The 18,122-nt window shown below is 42.3% G+C and overlaps 1 protein-coding gene across 1 annotated transcript in view; it reads left to right on the forward strand.

Annotated features, from left to right (window-relative positions):
• The first annotated feature begins 727 nt into the window (after window positions 1-727).
• RNF43 (ring finger protein 43) overlaps window positions 728-18,122 on the forward strand; it is a 63,402-nt gene continuing 46,007 nt past the window's right edge. Inside the window, exon 1 of the mRNA XM_052804403.1 lies at window positions 728-2,759. Within this exon, the coding sequence (XP_052660363.1) occupies window positions 2,523-2,759 (237 nt within the window). The 5' untranslated portion in view covers window positions 728-2,522. The remainder of the gene's footprint in view (window positions 2,760-18,122) is intronic.

Genomic DNA, 18,122 nt, shown 5'->3' on the forward strand with positions numbered 1-18,122 from the left:
TCTACGCATGGTGCCTTGGTTTTGCGTTAATTGCTGAGTGCCCTCTTGAAGCACCACTCCATCCCATGCCGATGTACAGATTTCCAGTTGCAACCTTACTTTGAGGTTATAGGTCTGACCTATAGTATTATTCACCTCTCAGTGATGTCAGAGGAGAATAGCAGTTGAATTCCAGACCTCTGACATCAGCCTGACCTGAAACCTCCTCGCAGCAGCAACTCGAAAAGGGCTACTGAATCTAAATTAGCGAGAGCCGGAGAAAGGCAGCGCGTGAAATGGCCAGAGCCCTTCCCAGGCCCGCAGACCCACCGCTGCCATCCGTCAGGACGCTCCGGCGTGGCAAGCAGCTGGGGACGCCGGCTGGCCGCCCTCCCCCCGGGACGCCCGGGCTGGCGCTGGGTCGTGTCCCGTCCCCCCCCCCCCGCCCCCGCTCTCCGCCTCGGCGCTGGCTGCCACGCCGGTGTGCCCCCGCCGGGCCCGGGCACCGGGAGCCACCTCCGGGCCGCGCTGCAGGCGGGCGGCGCGGCGGGAGGGGGAGCCCGCGGTCCCGGCCCGGCGGGGGGGCGGTGGCTCCGGCTGCTCCACCCTCACTTTGTGTCAGCAGGTAGGAGAGCGCCGGCCGTCCCGGGGGAGGACGCGGCCAGCCGCAGCCTGCCTTCTCCGGGGGCCGAGCTGACGCGGTTAGGTGCAGTTTTTCTGGAAGAAAGACTTTTTTCCGCAGCAGCTCTCGGGGCTGTCCGGCGGCTGGCTGCCCCTGCGCCCGCCGGAGCGGTTGCCTACCCGATCCTGGTCAGGCAGCCTGCCGGGCTTAGCTGCCGGGTCGCTGCTGATGGTCCAGGTTTTATTTTCCTTCGTGCTCCCTGCGTTTAGAGCCGATAATTGCGTCTGCTGTAGCGAGAGGAGAGACTTTGGTATTTTACAGGAGCTTTTCTGAAGTGTTTTGGGGTTCTTTCTCGGGTCTGTAGATTACATGCGGACACTTCACTTTCAGCCATGCCTGCCCCGGGAGCTTTCTGTCTGCAGTAATTTTCTCCCTTTGATCTTGCTGGATTCTCTTTCGGGCTGTGGAGCTCCGCTCGCACCTACCTGCCTGCTGCATGTGTGCGAGAGAGATTGCTTTCTTTTTTTTTTTAAGTATTTTTTTATTATAAATACCGATTGTTTTTTGTTTGTTCGTTTGTTTTTTTAAAAAAAGACCAAAACCAAACATCATCAGACCCACACAGGGTTTTTTAAGCTGCTGGAAATAACTTTTGCCTAGGATTTACAGCAACATTCCCATCCATCCCGGCCCCTGCGGACTCCAGCAGGCACACTGCCTAACAGGTTTGCAGATCTTTTTTCTTTTTTTTTTTTAATCACTTTTTCTCTTCATAGCTGTGTGATCACTGTAACTTTGGTTTTAACTGAAAATAGCCTCTGTCTAAAATCTCCCAGTTATGAAGACTCCTCAATACATTCCATGTGACCTTCGGGCAGACCATGGAACTTTATATTTTATTTTGTGGGGCCTTTAGTCGGGATCTCCTTAATGTGTGCTTGGAAGTGGTTGTACCAGAACTCAGGCACGCACAGAAATAGTGCGAGAGAAACCAGATATGCTGTAACTTTTTGCTTGATACCTGTTTGGCTTGGTATCTAAACTTTTAAAGTGTTTTGCGGCCTTTTTATTCCCTGGGAACTTGAAACTATGAAGAGAAGCTCCCTGCTTTATTAATTGTCCTGGAGAACTGCACCCAGAGTCAGACTCTGAACATGGATTGCTAGGAGGAAAGTAAAGCTGATCTCCAAACTTGAATGCAGCACTTCTGGCATGAGAAGGATGGCAAGGATCAACTCGATTTGGAGGAGAATGGTACAGAAGCAAACTTTCTTTTCACCATAAATTCAAGAAATACCTCCTGTGTAATTTCTGAGAAGGATACCAATAATTGCAGATAACATTCAAGGTGAAGGGCTTGAGCTCGTGTTGTGGGAAATGCTGGCAAGAAGGTGAGGTGTCTCTCAAGGGTGTTTGAGATGGATGTTTTGAACCTGTGGATCTTCCTAACTCTTGGGCAGGGGACACGAGGACAGCATGTCCGTGGGGAGATCTCCCCACGCCTCATCTCTGTGGGACTGATGAGTTCCTAATGCTCCCTGATGTTCCCGTATATCTGAACTTATTTCTTGCTTGCAACCTGTTTCGCTGATCTTTCTGGATTTATCTGCTGGAGGAGGGACTCATAATTTAGGATTTTTTTTTTAGTTTGTTTGTTTAAAAAATGCCTGTGAGCTCCCAGCGGCCTTTGAGCACGTGGCACCAAGGAAGAGAAACGGTGATGGTGAGAACTGGAGAAGTTGTCCGGTAAGCAGCGCTGGCGGTGACTGAGCCCCTCTGTCCTCTCTCTCCTGCCTCCCCGTTGCTGGGAACACACGCTCAGAAACCTGACAAGCTTTGCCGACGGCTGGAGCCCGCCGCAGGGTGAGGACACGTTCCTGAGCGGTATGTGTGGCCCGAGCCCGCTGCTGCAGCTGGTAGCATGAGTGCTGGCCCCCAGCTGCAGCTGGCTGTCCTCTGGCCTTGGCTGCTCATGGCGACCCTGCAGGCAGGACTTGGCCATACAGGGCTGGCGCTGGTGGCGGCGGTCGAGTCGGAGAGGTTGGCGGCGCAGAAAGCCATCATTAGGGTGATCCCCCTGAAAGTGGAGCCGATCATACTGGAAGGGGAGTTTGCAAACGTTGCCGAGGTGACTCCAGCCGAAGGAAAACTGCTCCAGGTAAGAGCAGCTGTATTTTATCCAACTCCATCTGCCTTACCTTCCCACTCCTATCCTCTCCCCCCTTTTCTCTCCTTGCTGCTTCAGCTCCCAGCACAATGGATTTGATTTTATTTCCCGACTGCAGATTTGTAACTGAAGCAAGGAGTCATCTTTTATGTGAGCTGTCCACCTGTGTGTTTTGTTCCTTTGTGTTCTTGCCCCCCAGCCCTGCGCACTGTTTTGAAGCAGAAGGGATCATGCAAATGGTTGTTGATTCTTCATTCGGTCACGATCTGTAGCTGTGCTTGTATTAATGTTGAATGTTGGATGTGGTCGGTTGATCCCATGAAGATTATTGTATATCTTAATTGATGTTATAAAGCTGAGTGTGTCGAGTCACATGTTGGGACGCTAAACATTGGACAGAAAACATGAATTTTTTTTTGTCTTTGTGAAATTCATAAGGTTTTCTACACACTTCTGCTGATAGCTGGGGGTCTGTTACAGCTCAAATACACATCCAGACTTTGCACGCCAGAATTACTGACCCTGCTAGTTGTTGTCTTGTGTATTGCCTGTACCTGAAAGTTGAATTTCACCCATACAGTGGCTGCTGTGGTGTCACCACCACGTATTTTTATAAGTGAAATTAATGCTGGTTTCTGACCTTTACTAAGGAGAGAGCATCTGAATGTCTCACCATGAGGTGCAAATGCTGCTCAGAAACAGAACTGAGCTATTTGGTGAACAGACCGATCTCCTGCATATGCTAAGTTTTGAGCACAGTTTCTTGAGACCTGGTGTGTACTCTCTCGTTTCTGTTGGTAATTTGCTTGGCAGTCGTGTGCTTTATTCCTGAAAACAAAAAATAACAAAACGGCCTGCGTTAATATTAAATCTTAATTTTTGCATGGCTTTTTCCAGTCTTGACTTTCCAAATGTGGTATGTTGTAATCTTAATTAAACTCGTAGCTTGGAAATTTAAATTAAAGTAATAAATTTTGTATGGTCTTATAAGAAAAGATATACAGTTGAGCCAGCTTTAGAACATGGTCACCTGTCTGAAAATGAAAATGTGCAATTTGTGACATTTATAGAGCCTGTTTTTCCACGCCTTTTGAACCACTCAGAACGAAAGCTATGCTGTAAAATTATATTACCAGGCTGAAAAATCTTAGACAAATGTACTCAAGGTCCTGTTCTGTCATGAGGCAATGTCCAGGAAAGTCAATATTTATTCCTTACAAAAACTACAGTGGTGTTGCAACTGAGCACAAAGTATAGAGTGTGGGCCTTTTCGAAATGAGAAGATGATAATCTCTATTGTGTGATGTGTGGACATTTTTAACCAAATGCAGTGATACAAGGTGGGATTTTTGTATTGCCTGCCATCACAGCAGCGCAAATGAGGCATTTTGAGTAGTCAGCTGTAAATAGTGTCAGATTTACAAATGGACTTCATCCTTTAAAAATCATCCTCAAAATGGAGAGGTTGGGGAAACACTAATCTAATCTATTGAGTTTGTGTACACAGATACTGACCTGCACTGTATATGTTTTTAGGCCTTGATTCTGCCACTGTGTGTGTGCAGGGGATCATTCCTGTTCTGTATCCCACTGAATCCAGTGTGGAACATCATCCAGGTCTGGTTTCAGATGGCAATGTTGGGATCGGGGGGTCAGGCTGTGCCTTCTGCAGCAGGATGTTTGCCCTGTGCCAGGCACTGTGCTCTGGGAAAGCTTAGTCAAGTGTACCCATGACCTCTTATGGTGTAGTTTCTAATTCTGCCACTACGTATCGAAACTCAGAATATAAAATGCCATTTAAAATTGTTTGGGTCCTGATCCTGCAGTGGGTTCCTGCCTCTGGAAAGACAAAATGGGAAATGGAGCCGTAACTGTTAAGGTATAAAATAAATAAGAAATGAATGGGAAGAACTGTTTTTAGTGCACATTTAGATAGTTGGATATTAAATACACCTGAGTTAGGCTTTATGGGGACATCTCATTTTACATGTCAATATCCCAATCTTGCAAAAACATTAGGTCACGTGCTTAACTTTGATGTCATTAGAACTCTTATTTAAATAAACTTAAGCCTGTTCACACATACCTGCACAATTGGTTCTTTATATGTAATTCAGGTACATAACATGATTATCTTTACAGTTAGTGAGCTAAGAAGTCTAGTTTTTACACCATTTTTTTGAATAGGTCTTCTTGGTTATGTCAGACCCTGTAAGATGCAGTCAACCCTCATGCCCATCACAGGAGAACACAAACTGCGGAGCTTAGCTTGGAAAAGAAGAGTGGATGGCCCGGTCCTGTTTTCAAAGCAATGCTCTCTTAGTTCAGTGGTATAATAAGATTGCTTAAGGATAAGTGGTGCAGAGTTAGCCCTATATTCAAGTAAAGTTCTCTTTAACTTATAATTATCTTCATAGTGTTCTGGTCAATATATTTTTAGAAATACATTCTTAATTTAATATAGAAAATCCTGCACGTAATTGATGGAGCCTCACCAAATGTACTTTTACCAGGACATTTTCTTGATTTCTTTTCTCCCTGCCATATTCTCTAGGACCACAGTGTGTTACATTCTTAGAAGCTAACTTTAAAAATATCTTCTTTACCTATAATAAAATAACCCCAGTGTCGAATTCCTCCTCACACCTCTTGCCCCCATGACCGGTTCTTCTGGGAAATCTCTGGATTTTCAGTTTTGCAGGTCACTGAACAGTGGTGGGTGGGCGGGTAGATGCCAGGAAGCTGCCCAGCACTTGCCTGCTGTCCGCCACTTTCAGTTTAACCCAGGCAATGTTACCTTTGGCACTCCACACGATGCAGTATGATGCAAAAGGAGAGGAATTTCTCAAGTAGGCAGAGCCACTTAAGACTTTATAGGTCAAAAAACCAACACCTTAGACTTCTTACAGAAATCATCTTCAAGCTTGTTCAGAGCTCGAGCTTGTTCAGATGGCACATGCTCTAAGCATTAACTATTGCTTAACACAGGAGAAGTCATGTTGTGAACTAGTTTGCAGTTTCCAAATGGCTGGAAGTTTAGATCTCTGTTGAGCTTACTGCAGTAGCCTGGAGTTCTTCTGAAAAAGTCCCAGGGAAATCAGAAAATGGCCCTGTATTAAAGATGGAAGAACCAAACCTTTTAGACAAGTAGGTTGGAAAGAACGTATTTGGATCTTACTCAATAATGGGCAATCCACGAGCAGCTAAGGATTCAACATGCCCTCTGAATTGCAGTTCCTATAGCTGTTTGCAGATCAACTCCCTTTAATATGATTGCTAATGCAATTTTTACAGCCTCCGTTTTTAATATTTTTGCTGTTCTGTTAGCTGATTTTTGAGGAATAAATCCTGGTTTCCTTCTTGTCCATACCTCAGTCTCGACTTGATACTGGAGAGAGTTGATGTTGGTTTGAAGATAGGCAGGAAAATAAAGAATGTCTTGGAAAGAAAAGGAGAGCGCCACTGTAGAGACTTGAGAGAAAGAGTTTTAAGATTTTTCCAAACTGAATTACAACAGAATTCACATGCAAACCTAATTGTGGAAGAAAAAAACTTTTTATCTGAGAAATAGTTCAGCACTTAAAGTGTATATACAAGCATACATAATTAAAACTGAGCATTAGTATCTTTTTATTTGAGTGTATATAACTCCAATCTTGTATACAAGGGAAAGGATGATACTGTGTTAGTTAGTTACAGTCTCTAGTTCTGGGGCTAGTATTTTGGAAATAATGTTAAAAGTTTGGGAAAAGTCCCAAACAATGATATTTAAAGAGAGACAGATAAACTCAAACTACTGTATTTGCTATAGAGAAGGCAAAGCAATCATCAGTCACCGATCACCTTACATGCCTACATGTAGAAGAAACATGTAGATATGTAGTACAGTGGAACAGTCTTCTTATTTAGCAGGCAAAAGTTTTCCCAACATGCATTATTTTATCGCAAGTCTCACAATACTTTGTTTCATTTCTGTATAATCTTAGCAGTTACATAGATGATTGTGGGAGAAAGTCAACTTCCATTTACCCACTGAGCACCTTGTTTTAACTTATGACTGCAGGAAAAAACCTTGAGAACACAGAACAAGCTCCCTAAAGGCTCTGAAACCCAAAAGCAAGGATTATCCTCTTTCCTCTCCCTGCAAAGAAATAAAGTATTTAAAAAACATTATTTTTAAAGTCAATCTTCTATTTAAGGTGGGATGAGTGAGAATTAGAGGAGGATCCTGAATCTTGATTTTTAAGGTGTTGTGTACAATTCAGAAGCTGAAAATCACACATAGATATATTCAGAAAAGAAGTGTGGTGCATCTTCATAACAGCAATGATAATTAACCCTTGAAATTGCTACAATGAACCCAACATGATCATCCTGGAAATGGAGAGTGTTTCCAATGTTACAATGCAGAATGCTATTGGGGAATGGATAATCACCTACTTAGCTGCTTATAGAGGGTTACGCTCCCAACCCATAAGAAAGTAAATGTATTAGTAGTCTCCTATACTACTAGCTCCTGGATCAACAAAAGGATGTTGAGTGCATAATGTTGACAGAGATCAAAGAAGTGGGAAAGTCTAACCAAATGATAATGGAGACTTAAATTACCTGTGAATAAACTGGTCAGATAGCACAATAAGAGTAAGTTCAAAGAAGCAATTTCTGCCTCTTGGAACAGCTAATACTAGAGTACACAGAAAGATATTCTTGACTTAGTGTTAAGTAATGTGCAAGAACTGACTCAAAAGGTAACAATAATTGAGCCACTTGTACTGACTGCAGCATAATAAAATTCGTTGCCTAAGTACCAAAAAGTGGAACTCTGACGCTAACCTTTAGAACGGGAAATTGCACTAAAGTGAGACAGTGGGACAAATGGCTCTTACAGCTTAAAAAAATATCTTTAGATGTGACATAGATACTACTCAGGAAAGTAAAAGCAGTCTTGGGAAAACATACAAAGCATTGAATCAAAAAGACAGCTGTAATCCAATACAAATACATTGGTAGTGTTGAAGAAACAATTTGGGCCAAACAGAGCTTTTAAAAATTGGACAGACAGTATTAATATAGGATTGGCATAGTATATAGTATAACCTGCAGTGTAGATTAGTATGGTTTTATATTAGTATAGGATTTAAGTGTAGCTGAAAGGTGAGCCATTAAAATCCAGAAGCAGAGTAGGGAGTCTCAGCTAGAGTTAGCTGCTAGGAAAAGCTGAGCTTAGAGGCTGTTTCTGAACTTCCATCCCTCTCTTGAGCATATGCAAGGCTGAGTTGGAGCTTTGCATGGTGTGTCTTCTTTCCTGATCCAGATAACATGGGGCGGGAAGCTGTTCTCTGTTGAAGAAGGAGTTTGAAGGACTTTAAACCTAAATCTTCCAGCTCCCCAGTGCACCATCCGGTGCTGGTCATTGTCCCAGTAGAATTATTTATGACACATGTAGGTGTAGACCCATCCTGAATTGAAGATTTTCAGTCCTAAAAAGGTCATGGATCTGGAGGCCCAAGTAATTACATGGGGCAGGCATTAATAGGAGAAACAAACCCAACTGCAGCAGAGCAAAGATACGTGGTCAGAAGGCAAAATCAACAGGGCTGGCGTGAGTGACAGTCAACAAAGGAATTCTGGCCATGTACACCCGTCCTGGAATATATCCAAGGAGCAAGTGGACATTTCCCAAAGATAAGCTGGCAGAGGGTTGAGATTACAGAAGAAGGGAAATGGGCCTCAGTCATTCCTGTTGGCTGTAGCTGGGCTGGATTTGTGGGTGAAATGGCTCTGAACCATTAGAGAAATTACTTTTTGTTCTGTGCTTCCATAAAACTAAAGGTTTGGTAGGCATTTCATATAGATTATGGAAGGCTATTCTGGATTGCATGTGAATTCATTATTTTTAAATGAAAACTTTCAGAATTGTCAAAGTAATACAAACGTCACAAGTTTTGTATGATCAAAGAGAACTCTATTGTATTAGACTTTAATTTGGACAAAAATTGACATGCATTTTTATGTATTATATCTCTGTATTTTTCCATGCATAGAGCTCTGAAACATGCCTAAAAGCTTTCTGTGGACTTTCCCCAAAAGTCCTATTTAATCTGAAAACAAGCAAGTTTTAACCTAGAAGGAAAAAAAGTAACACATAAGTGCAATGGAAAATGAGCAGTGTAGTTTGATCTTCAGGTCTGTCTATCTTCAGTATCATAAAAATCTGTGTTGCAGGGGTTGCCAAGAGTCAAATATATGAAATTTTGGTTTATGAACAAAGCAGAGGTGTAAGCCGAACCTCAGTACAGGGGTATATATCACACTCGAGCAATGCACATTCATATTTTATCACCCTTTTGGGCTTCTCTCCATTCTAGGTTTTGAGATTAGATATAGACAGGAGGACAGGGTATAAAGTAGGCATAAGTGGCGTGGATGGTCATGGTGGTCTCTTCTGTCTTTGAGTTCTGTGATTTTTAGGGGTTTTTTTAATATCTGTTTATTTTTCCCTTATTTTGCCAGCTGTAAAGAACAGGAAATGTTGTACTGCCTTTCATTTGCCCATAACACTTTCAGTCTGCATTAAGGAATCATAATCACATCTCATGCTTCGGAGCTTTGGGCTTGCTGCCAGCATGGGTCAGGTGGGAGTTGGCCAAGAGTTCTCTTGGGACCTTTTCACCTTTTTTAGGAGCATCAGGGATTGGCCTTACCTCAAAACAAGGAGCTAAAACATATAGGTCCGTGTTCAAAGGTAGGAGAGAGAATATTGTTTTGAATATGCTTAGGTTGTATGGATTACTCCCATGCACAGGATGGAACAGATTGCCAGATTTAAGTGGAAGACTCTCTTCCCCCCTGCAGCCACCGTGTTCAAATTATCTGAAATTTTGGGTGTGTATCTTCTTCCTCTGCAGCTTGAGACATGAATCATCTGCCTAGATCAATGGATGTATTCTCATCTCGTCACTTCCCTAACCCTAAAGGGGCTAGTTAAGGGCATTAGTGGCCCTTTGATCTCTCTTTTGTTCTCCATCTCAGTAATGTGGTCTCCACTGATCAAATAGGTTAACCTAATGTGTATTACTGTGCTCAGTATCAGGATAGTGGCAGAAATGTAATGGATTATCCTATACAGAAATTCTGACTAGATGGCTGAATTAATTCCTCTGCTATAAACTCTATGAAACAAATTATAAGGTTTTTACCAAGTTCAGTTATGACATGTTAATTTCAAATGTCAGTAAAGAAGTTTGGGGATTAAATTTGCTATTGTTTTGACAAAAGGTATGTGAATTCTAGTTCAAAATTACATGGAAGAATAGAATTTAGACTTCCTACTTCTAAAGTACTTCAGCAGCTGTGGTTCCATGGCGTCTTTGTTCAGCTGGGTGGATTTGCTCAAGACCGCCAGTGCATCACTGTAGAAGGGATACATACACTGCAGAATCTCAGAGAGAAAGACGTGAAGCGGTTTTCCCTACAAAGGCCAAAAAGCCCAATAACAGAGCAGAGCAGAGCAGGTGCAGCGAAGGCACTGTCTGAAAAAGGATTTTGGGGCAATTGCCACATGGTAGAGCTGAAGAGACAACTTGAGGAGATCTAGGTAGTGGAGAATGTTGGTTCTTTCATTAGTTGAATTTTGTGCAGGATCCTGCACAACAATGTTGCTTTCAGATTGTTTAAATATAGGGAACATCTGTAAGATGTGAAAGTCAAATAACAAAGAGTGCATTGCAGCAATTCCTGTAACTTCCTGGATGTCAATTTGCATCAGAGATTAATGCTTAGCAAGTTAGTCTCTTTAGACCACCATCCAGCATAGAAATACAACTTGAGAAACCCTATGCTGACTATGTTTTAAAGTAGTAAGAGAGCTGACTTATGTATATCTGTTATTGCTTCAGTCTTAAATCATATTACTTGCAAAATTGTCTTAATAACTTCTATTTACTAAGACAGTTTTATGCCAAAATAAGTGGAACCTCACAAAGATCCTGAAGAGATAAGAAAGAGTTCCCCCTCTTCCACTTGTCATGCTGCACCTCAGTTATCCCTTTGTTCTGTAAATGTCTTATTTGAATGGTAGTCCTCATTTGCAGCCATGCTGTGGGTGCACATGTATCCCTAAACGTCAGCGCCAGAGACTTCTGTCCAAACATTTTCCTAGGGCCACAAAAATATCTCTGTCCTGCCCGTCACCCTCTATTTCATCTGGTCTCATTCATATAAGCGTAAGATGCCCCAGGCCATATAGTTCAACTCTGCTATTTTTTTCTACTTGTCTACTCTCCAAAGTTTCTTTTATCTTTTATCTTTTATCAGTTTTGTCTTCCTTTTTCCTCAGAACAATGTTTATTCTTGTTATTTTTCTGTATGTGGTCTTCTTGGTCACTACCGGTGCACAAAATGGTTTAGGCCATTGCCTGGCATCATTTGCCTCCAACACTTTGCTCTTCTCCATTCTTCTCTGTGATCATCTGGTCTTTCCATTATCTGCTTCAGAGTACCTCTGACCTCCGTTTCTTCTCTCAGGAGGGAGACGGCTGTACCAAAAGCTCTTGTTTGTAAACTTTGTACAATGTACATACCTCCATGAGAGGTGCAGTTACCTGATTTAAGTGATGGACAAACCCCATGTACTTGTACAGCATGCAGCTCCTACAAGCCCTATGTTAAAAGTATCATCAAAATAATTTTTGTGGGTTCTTGGTTGAGAAATCACTGTGTGCCGTTTCTGACAGTTGCACCTAGTTGTGGCCTGAGTTGGTGCCAATCCATGTCTTCATGCTCTGGTGCTGACTGCCTCTTTTATGGTTGCTTTCTTCATAAAACAAAGACTGGAGAATGCCTGTGGGACAGGTCCCTGCTGAGCCTTCCCTGAGAAAACCAGCCGTAGCTTTCTATTGCTGAAGACACCTGAGTGGAACATCTTGGCTCCACACAACATTGCAGAGCCTTCAAGCGGCCAGTAACTTCTATGAGCTGAGGGAGATCAAGGGGCAGGAAACGCGGCGGTTATGGGGAGCTTCAACTACATCCGTTACACTTCAGGGAGCTGCTAGTCAGGTAACCAAGAGGGGGAGAAGCAATGCTGGCCTTGGCCTTTTCCAGGACCTCATTCAAAATCCTCCTTTGTAAAGCTGCTCTGTAACAGTGACAATAATGTATTTTTTTCCTGCAAAGATGTTGAGAGAGAGGCCAAAAAGTCGTCCATAGTTGTGTTTTAATTCAGAAAGGGGAGTTACGTGAAACTGAATAAGGTTGTTATAAAGAAGCTGAGAGGACAAATAGGAGTTATATCCTTGCAGTTGGCATGAAGGTATTTAAGGAGACTACAGTAGCAATTAAGATCAAAGAAATACTTGAAAAATTATAAAAGGATATTAGCATACCTAAACATAAGGGTAAGAAAGTATATGAAAGCATCCTGAAAAAGCAAAAAAATTGGTAAAATGAGAGAAAAGAGGAACAAGCTAAAAATATGTAAAAAAATAGTGAAAAGACGAAAAGAGAAATAACTTGAAAATTATAAAAACCCTAATAATAGATTCTTTTCAGTCACATCAGAAGCAGAAAGCTTGCCTGACAATCTGTAGGGACTATAAAAAATTGAAGTCTAAAAGATGCACTTAGGGCAGCTAAACTCATAGCAGAAAAATGAATGCAATTCTTCTTGTGCTTTCATCTGTCTCAAGCTGAAATGTCTGTAGATGAGATGATGATGTAGATAGACAAAATTAACATTATCAGTCGCCGGGATCAGATGGTATTCACCCAAGAGCTGTGGAGGATGAAATTGTTGAACTATTAACTATGTATATGAACTCTTGTTTAAAATCCCTGGAAAGTGGCTGATGCGATACCAGTTTTTCTCTGGGCTCCAAGTCATCCACAAAAGCCCAGACCAGTATGCTGTAAAATCTGTATGGAGTAAATTGGTAGAAACTATAATGTAGAGTGTAATAAGTGGATGTGAAGGAGTCAACGGATGTATCAGCTGGGTAGGTCCAGCTGAATTTCCAAAATGCCTAAAAGTCCCTCAGCAAACACTTTTAGGGAAACTAAGACATGGAATAAGAAGGAAGCTCCTGGATAAGCAATTATTGGAAGATAAGAAGCAGATGGTAGGAATAACTGGGAGATTTTCACAGTGGGAGAAGCTGATGACTGTAGTTCTGCAGGCAGTGTGTGTGCTGGTAGCCATGATGTCCTGTATGTTTAATAAGCACATGGAAACTGGGTGCTTGGTAGTGTTTTACAGCTTTCCAATACATTAACTAATTTGAAGTAATGAAGACAAGGATCAGCTATGAAGCATTGCAGAAGAACCTTATGAGACTAAATACTGTAAGGAGATGCATGTGGAAAATCAGTCATTTCTTTACGTTAAGGTGGTGGGCTCTGATTTGTCCATTAACGTTTAGAAACTGTATCTTGTGATTATAATAGATTGTTCCATGCAAGTGTCAGCTTAGTACTTGGTGGTTGTCACAAAGACAAAGAGAACATTAGGAATGACAAAAAGAGAGAATAAAACAGAGAATATCTTTAAGCTCCTGTAGAAATCCAGGATACATCCACATGTTGAATACTGTGTGAAGTTCTGCTCCCCACACCTCTAAAAAAGATGTAGTGGTATTGGAAGAGGCTTGGAGACGAACATGAGTATAAGAAAAAGTATAAGGTGTGTTTTGTACAAGGAACAACTAACTGGACTAATACTCTTCTGGCTGGAAAAGAGGCAGCCAAAGGGTGGTATGAAAAAGATCTACAGAGTCATCAATAGGGATTGACTGTTAATCTCTTTCAGTGTGAAAATAATGGGGCATCACGTGAAGCTACTAGGAGCCAGGTTCAGAAGGAAGTGCTCTTCATACACTGTGCAGTTAACCAGTACAATTCCTTGCTGCAGGAACTGCTATGGATGCTAAAAGTTTACAGAGGTTGAAAAAACACTGGAACTAATGATTGGGAGAAGACTCCATCAATGGCTGTTAAATAACCAGTCCCAGTTTTGCCTCAGGAAGTCTATAAAATGCAGCTTGTTGGAGGCTTGGAGAGTGTCTTGGGGAGAAGCCCTACATGCTTGTCCTGTTCTTACTTCTCCTTCAGAAATCCATAGTTGGCAACAGTCAAAGCAAAGATCATGGGCTAGATGGACCTTTGGTCTGAATTCACACTGCTGTTCTTTTATTCTCATCTTCTACAGAACTCTTTTTCAGCCATTAGGCCCACCACCTTCAGCACCAGCCCTTCCATTCCACCTTTGCTCTGTTTGGGCAAGTCTCTGTGGAAGAACTGTGATAAGTACATCCTTCATCATCCACTCCTGACTTTGAGCTCAGCTTTTCATTCACCTAGAAAGCACTATACAGTTTCTTGGGATCCATTATCGCAAATCTCTTCAACGGGTAGCTCTCAACTGGTGCTGTTAACCAGCGTTTGATGCCCTTGACACTTTGGCCTTCCTGTCTTCCTGGATGTACCATTTTTATCCCTCATCACCCTCAATCTGCATGATCCCATCAACTGTGCTCTATTGCTGGGATAATAACCATTATAATTTAGTCATGTATGCTCCCTCCCTTTGTCTGTTCTTTAATGCAATAGTACTCACCTAACGAAATATCAACACAAATGTGCTATACGTTCTTATTTTTCAGAGCAACACCTGCTCCTCTGAATGGCTAAAATGATCCTGTGCATTCTGACTCTTACCTGTCCATCTTTGTATCCAATCATGCTCTGCACACTTACAGCCTGAAATGCATAAGCAGTGGAGGAGGAAACTGGTATTTCTTGAGAAACAGCACAGTAACTTCAACCCCAGTGGCAGCAGAGGCAGACAGTCCCATGTGTGGTAGGGCCAGGCTGGCTGTATCTCATGAACATAGGATGAGATGCGGAAGTTCTTGGTCATAAACCTTCACTACTAATTCTCATCTTTAATAGCTTCAGAGCTACATTTGGCCTCTTCATAATGGTCATCCCACATAAATTTGTTGTGCCCCTTTGGAATAAAGCCTATCTTCCTGTCTGGCAGGCGTACCAAGATGACTTTAAGATTTCTCAGGATCTTGTTTAAAAAAAACCAAACACCCTCTTAATTTTTTTTGAGTATTCTGCATTTTTCAGTGCAGAATGGACAGCCCTTATCCTTCTGAATCGTGCTACCCCAGCTTGGATATTCCAGTTTTGGCAAAGTTCAGAGTTTGTGCAACCAAATTCTAGCAGGGTAGCTAAGTAATATTTATTGAATTATTTTATTGAACTTTATTTACTCACTGCATGGGCTCCATCTGTGATTAGATTAAGTGCTTAATTGAGTATATTTCCCCTAATATTGGAATGATGTTGTCCCAACTCTAAATAGCCTTCAGGAATAGCAAGAATTGTCCTGTAGGCAACAGGGATGTGTCTCTTGTGACTCCTGACTTGGTACATCCAGCGTGCCTTTAGAAGTCAAGTCTTCCTAAAGAGGTAACTGTCTTTATGGAAGACTTTCTTCAAGGGTGTAGGCTTCAAGGTGTGCAGACTAGTAGGATGCACCATGTCTTTAACTCACGGAAGAACTCGTGTGCTGCTTATGTTCTTTAGGAATCCTATCTTTGGTACTGGCAGAAAGACCCCAATATCAGGTGCATTCATTAGGAGTATCATTCCTCTCCAACAACATTAGCCAATGCTGAATTTTGGAACCTGTGACAAAACCATTATCAGTTCTGTATATCTAAACCTTGCAACATCCTGCTCCTATGCACTAGATCTCAGGATATAACCAAGGGATCTTACTCCTTCCACCTGTTTCTGCCATTTCTGTCCTCCCTCTTCTCCCATTTTTGGGTACAGACTAGGAACCCAGCTGGGGCCAATGCCACAGCACCCAATCAGTGCTAGGGAGTAAGAAGGAGATGTATACTGTTCAATTTTGCAGCTTCCTGACCTTTTCAAGGACCTTTGTCAAGGTCCTGCCACAAGAGACCATTGTGGCAGGAGGCTGCTTACTAGCACTGGATATAATCATCCCTCCTCATGTTCCCAGCACGTTTTGTATATTGCAGGCAACAGAGCCTGCACCTTTGATACCTACCAGCATGTTTGGGTAGAGTACCTGCTCTTGGGAGTTAGCTTCTCTTCATAATAACTGTATCTCAATAACAGTCTGATATTCCAGTGGCTGAAATAAGAGCCTCTCTCCATATTAGAGAATATTTTTTTTTACAGGTCTGTTGGCATATATACCTCTCTCTTTGCCTAGAGAGTGAATCATGGTAACCTGTGTACATCAGGTATTTGGTCACCGAGAAGAACAGTTGATGTGTTAAGCCAAAAATAGTTTCAAAACCTTGCCAACCATACCATTTGCATTTTAAGGGTTTCATGTTCAGGTAGCATCAAACAAGATATTCTGAGGTCCCGTCCTCTCTGTCTGCAGCCATGGAGCTAGGGAATCCAGTGTGCCTGGTGGGAACCCAGCACTGGGAATGCTGAATATATCAGTGGTAGAAAGCTGTTTTATCTGACAGGCTATAAATGAGAAATGTGGGATAACATCTGAAGAGACAGTTTGCAGAAGCTAGGGGTTTCGCAAAATTGACTTCTTTTCCTCAGGTGCCAACAAGTACCTGGCTCCGTAGCCTATAGGCCAGACTGTTTCTTGGATTCCTGGTAAACACATTCTTGATTCTGTAGTCTGAAGGATTAATTGATACCTGTCTAATCCTTCTTCCCCGAAAGCCTACTGCAAGATAAGGCAAGCAACAGACTTCAGTCTGGCTGGGACAGGCTGAGGAAACGCTAAAGCCAGAGTTACCAGGGAAGTTTGCCTGTCCTCCTAGACTGACTCACACAGAAGTCAGGACATTTGCTCCAGTCCCTTGTCTGAACTCCTACCTCTAGATTTTGATGCTAGATAATGGTTGTTATTAGAAGAAGCCCCTCTTAGACCTCTCATCCCTACATAGACCTGTGTTTCAGTGATTCTGGACTGTTCACTAGGACTAATGAGCAGTAATGTATAGATTACGTCAGTGCAGACACCTGAGCAACTATTTCTGTCCATCTGAGGGATTTACAATTTTCTTTGACCCCCTGGTCCTAAAGTTCTGTATGGAGCTTTGGTAAAAGAGTGTTGATCTCTGTCCCAGCATGGGATCTTAAGCAGGGTCTCACCATCCAGACAGCATGATAACATGAGCCTGTGGCAGCTTGTTTATTATGCTAACCATGTTCTTAAATGTGACTTTCCTGGTAGCAAGAAGTTCTGCCAGAGGGCAAGAAAGACCCACTGCTAAATGTCTAACATCCAGTGTCTTTATTCCCCCTTCCCAGATAAGGTTTCTTATATGCTTTCCTGAGGTCATATCTAAGTTTTGCTGGAGCCAGAAAATAGCTCTTCTTTTCCCCCAGCGAACCCTAGACCTTCATGGACAAAGTGGTATGCCTCCTCAGACATTTGATGTCAAGCAGACCATCTCCTTCCTGTCCGCACAGAACCAAACCCGTCAGGTGGCCTCTGTTCATTTGTATCATGAACTGGGAGATAAAAGAGGTGCAGTGATACTGGTAATTGCATAACATATTGTATCAGGAGATGTTATGATATTGCCTAAGTGTATCGTGCCTCTGGCCATCAGTAAATTCCATCAAAGGTCAAGTTGTACAATAGTCTCTCCAGAGGATGTCTCCATTCTTGACATCTGCAGAGCTGGCATGTGGAGTTCCATTAAACTCTATACCATTACAGATGCTTCCAGGAATGATGCCAAATTAGGCAGATTGTGGTTTGCAGACTACTCTCAAATGCTTGAGATGCCCCTCCCCACTTACTTGTGGGGAGAGACAGAGAGGGAATTACTGCTTGGAGTTACTCACTTTCTGAATATGTATGTGGATTGTCATTTGAAGAAGAAAAGAAGATAACATGATAGTAATTGGGCTGTTTTGAGATGTATAGTATAAATCCACACTAACTGCTCTCTCTACTTCCACTTCAGTCTTGTGGTTGGGATGAGTTGTAGGCCCACAATGAAGAGTATATCCATGCTTACCGTTCTGAATATAAACATACTGACAACATGCATCTCAAAGAAGACTGCTTAATGATGGTAAACTTTTCTTCTTCTTCCACAGCAGTAATCTGAACCTTGTGCCATGACTTACAAAGTGAGGGAAAAAAAGGTGAAGTGAGACCGGCAGTATTTATGGGTGGACATACTGCTTTGAGTAAACAAGATGAATGCTCGTATTTAGAAGCCTGATGTTTCCATGAAGGCAAACTTCCTTATATTTATTTAATTCTGTTGACCATGTTAAGAACTTTGAGAGATTTTTAATAGCTTACAAACTCTGGTTAAGCAT

Source organism: Harpia harpyja, chromosome 12, assembly GCF_026419915.1.
Source record: "Harpia harpyja isolate bHarHar1 chromosome 12, bHarHar1 primary haplotype, whole genome shotgun sequence".
In the NCBI taxonomy this organism is placed as follows: domain Eukaryota; kingdom Metazoa; phylum Chordata; class Aves; order Accipitriformes; family Accipitridae; genus Harpia; species Harpia harpyja.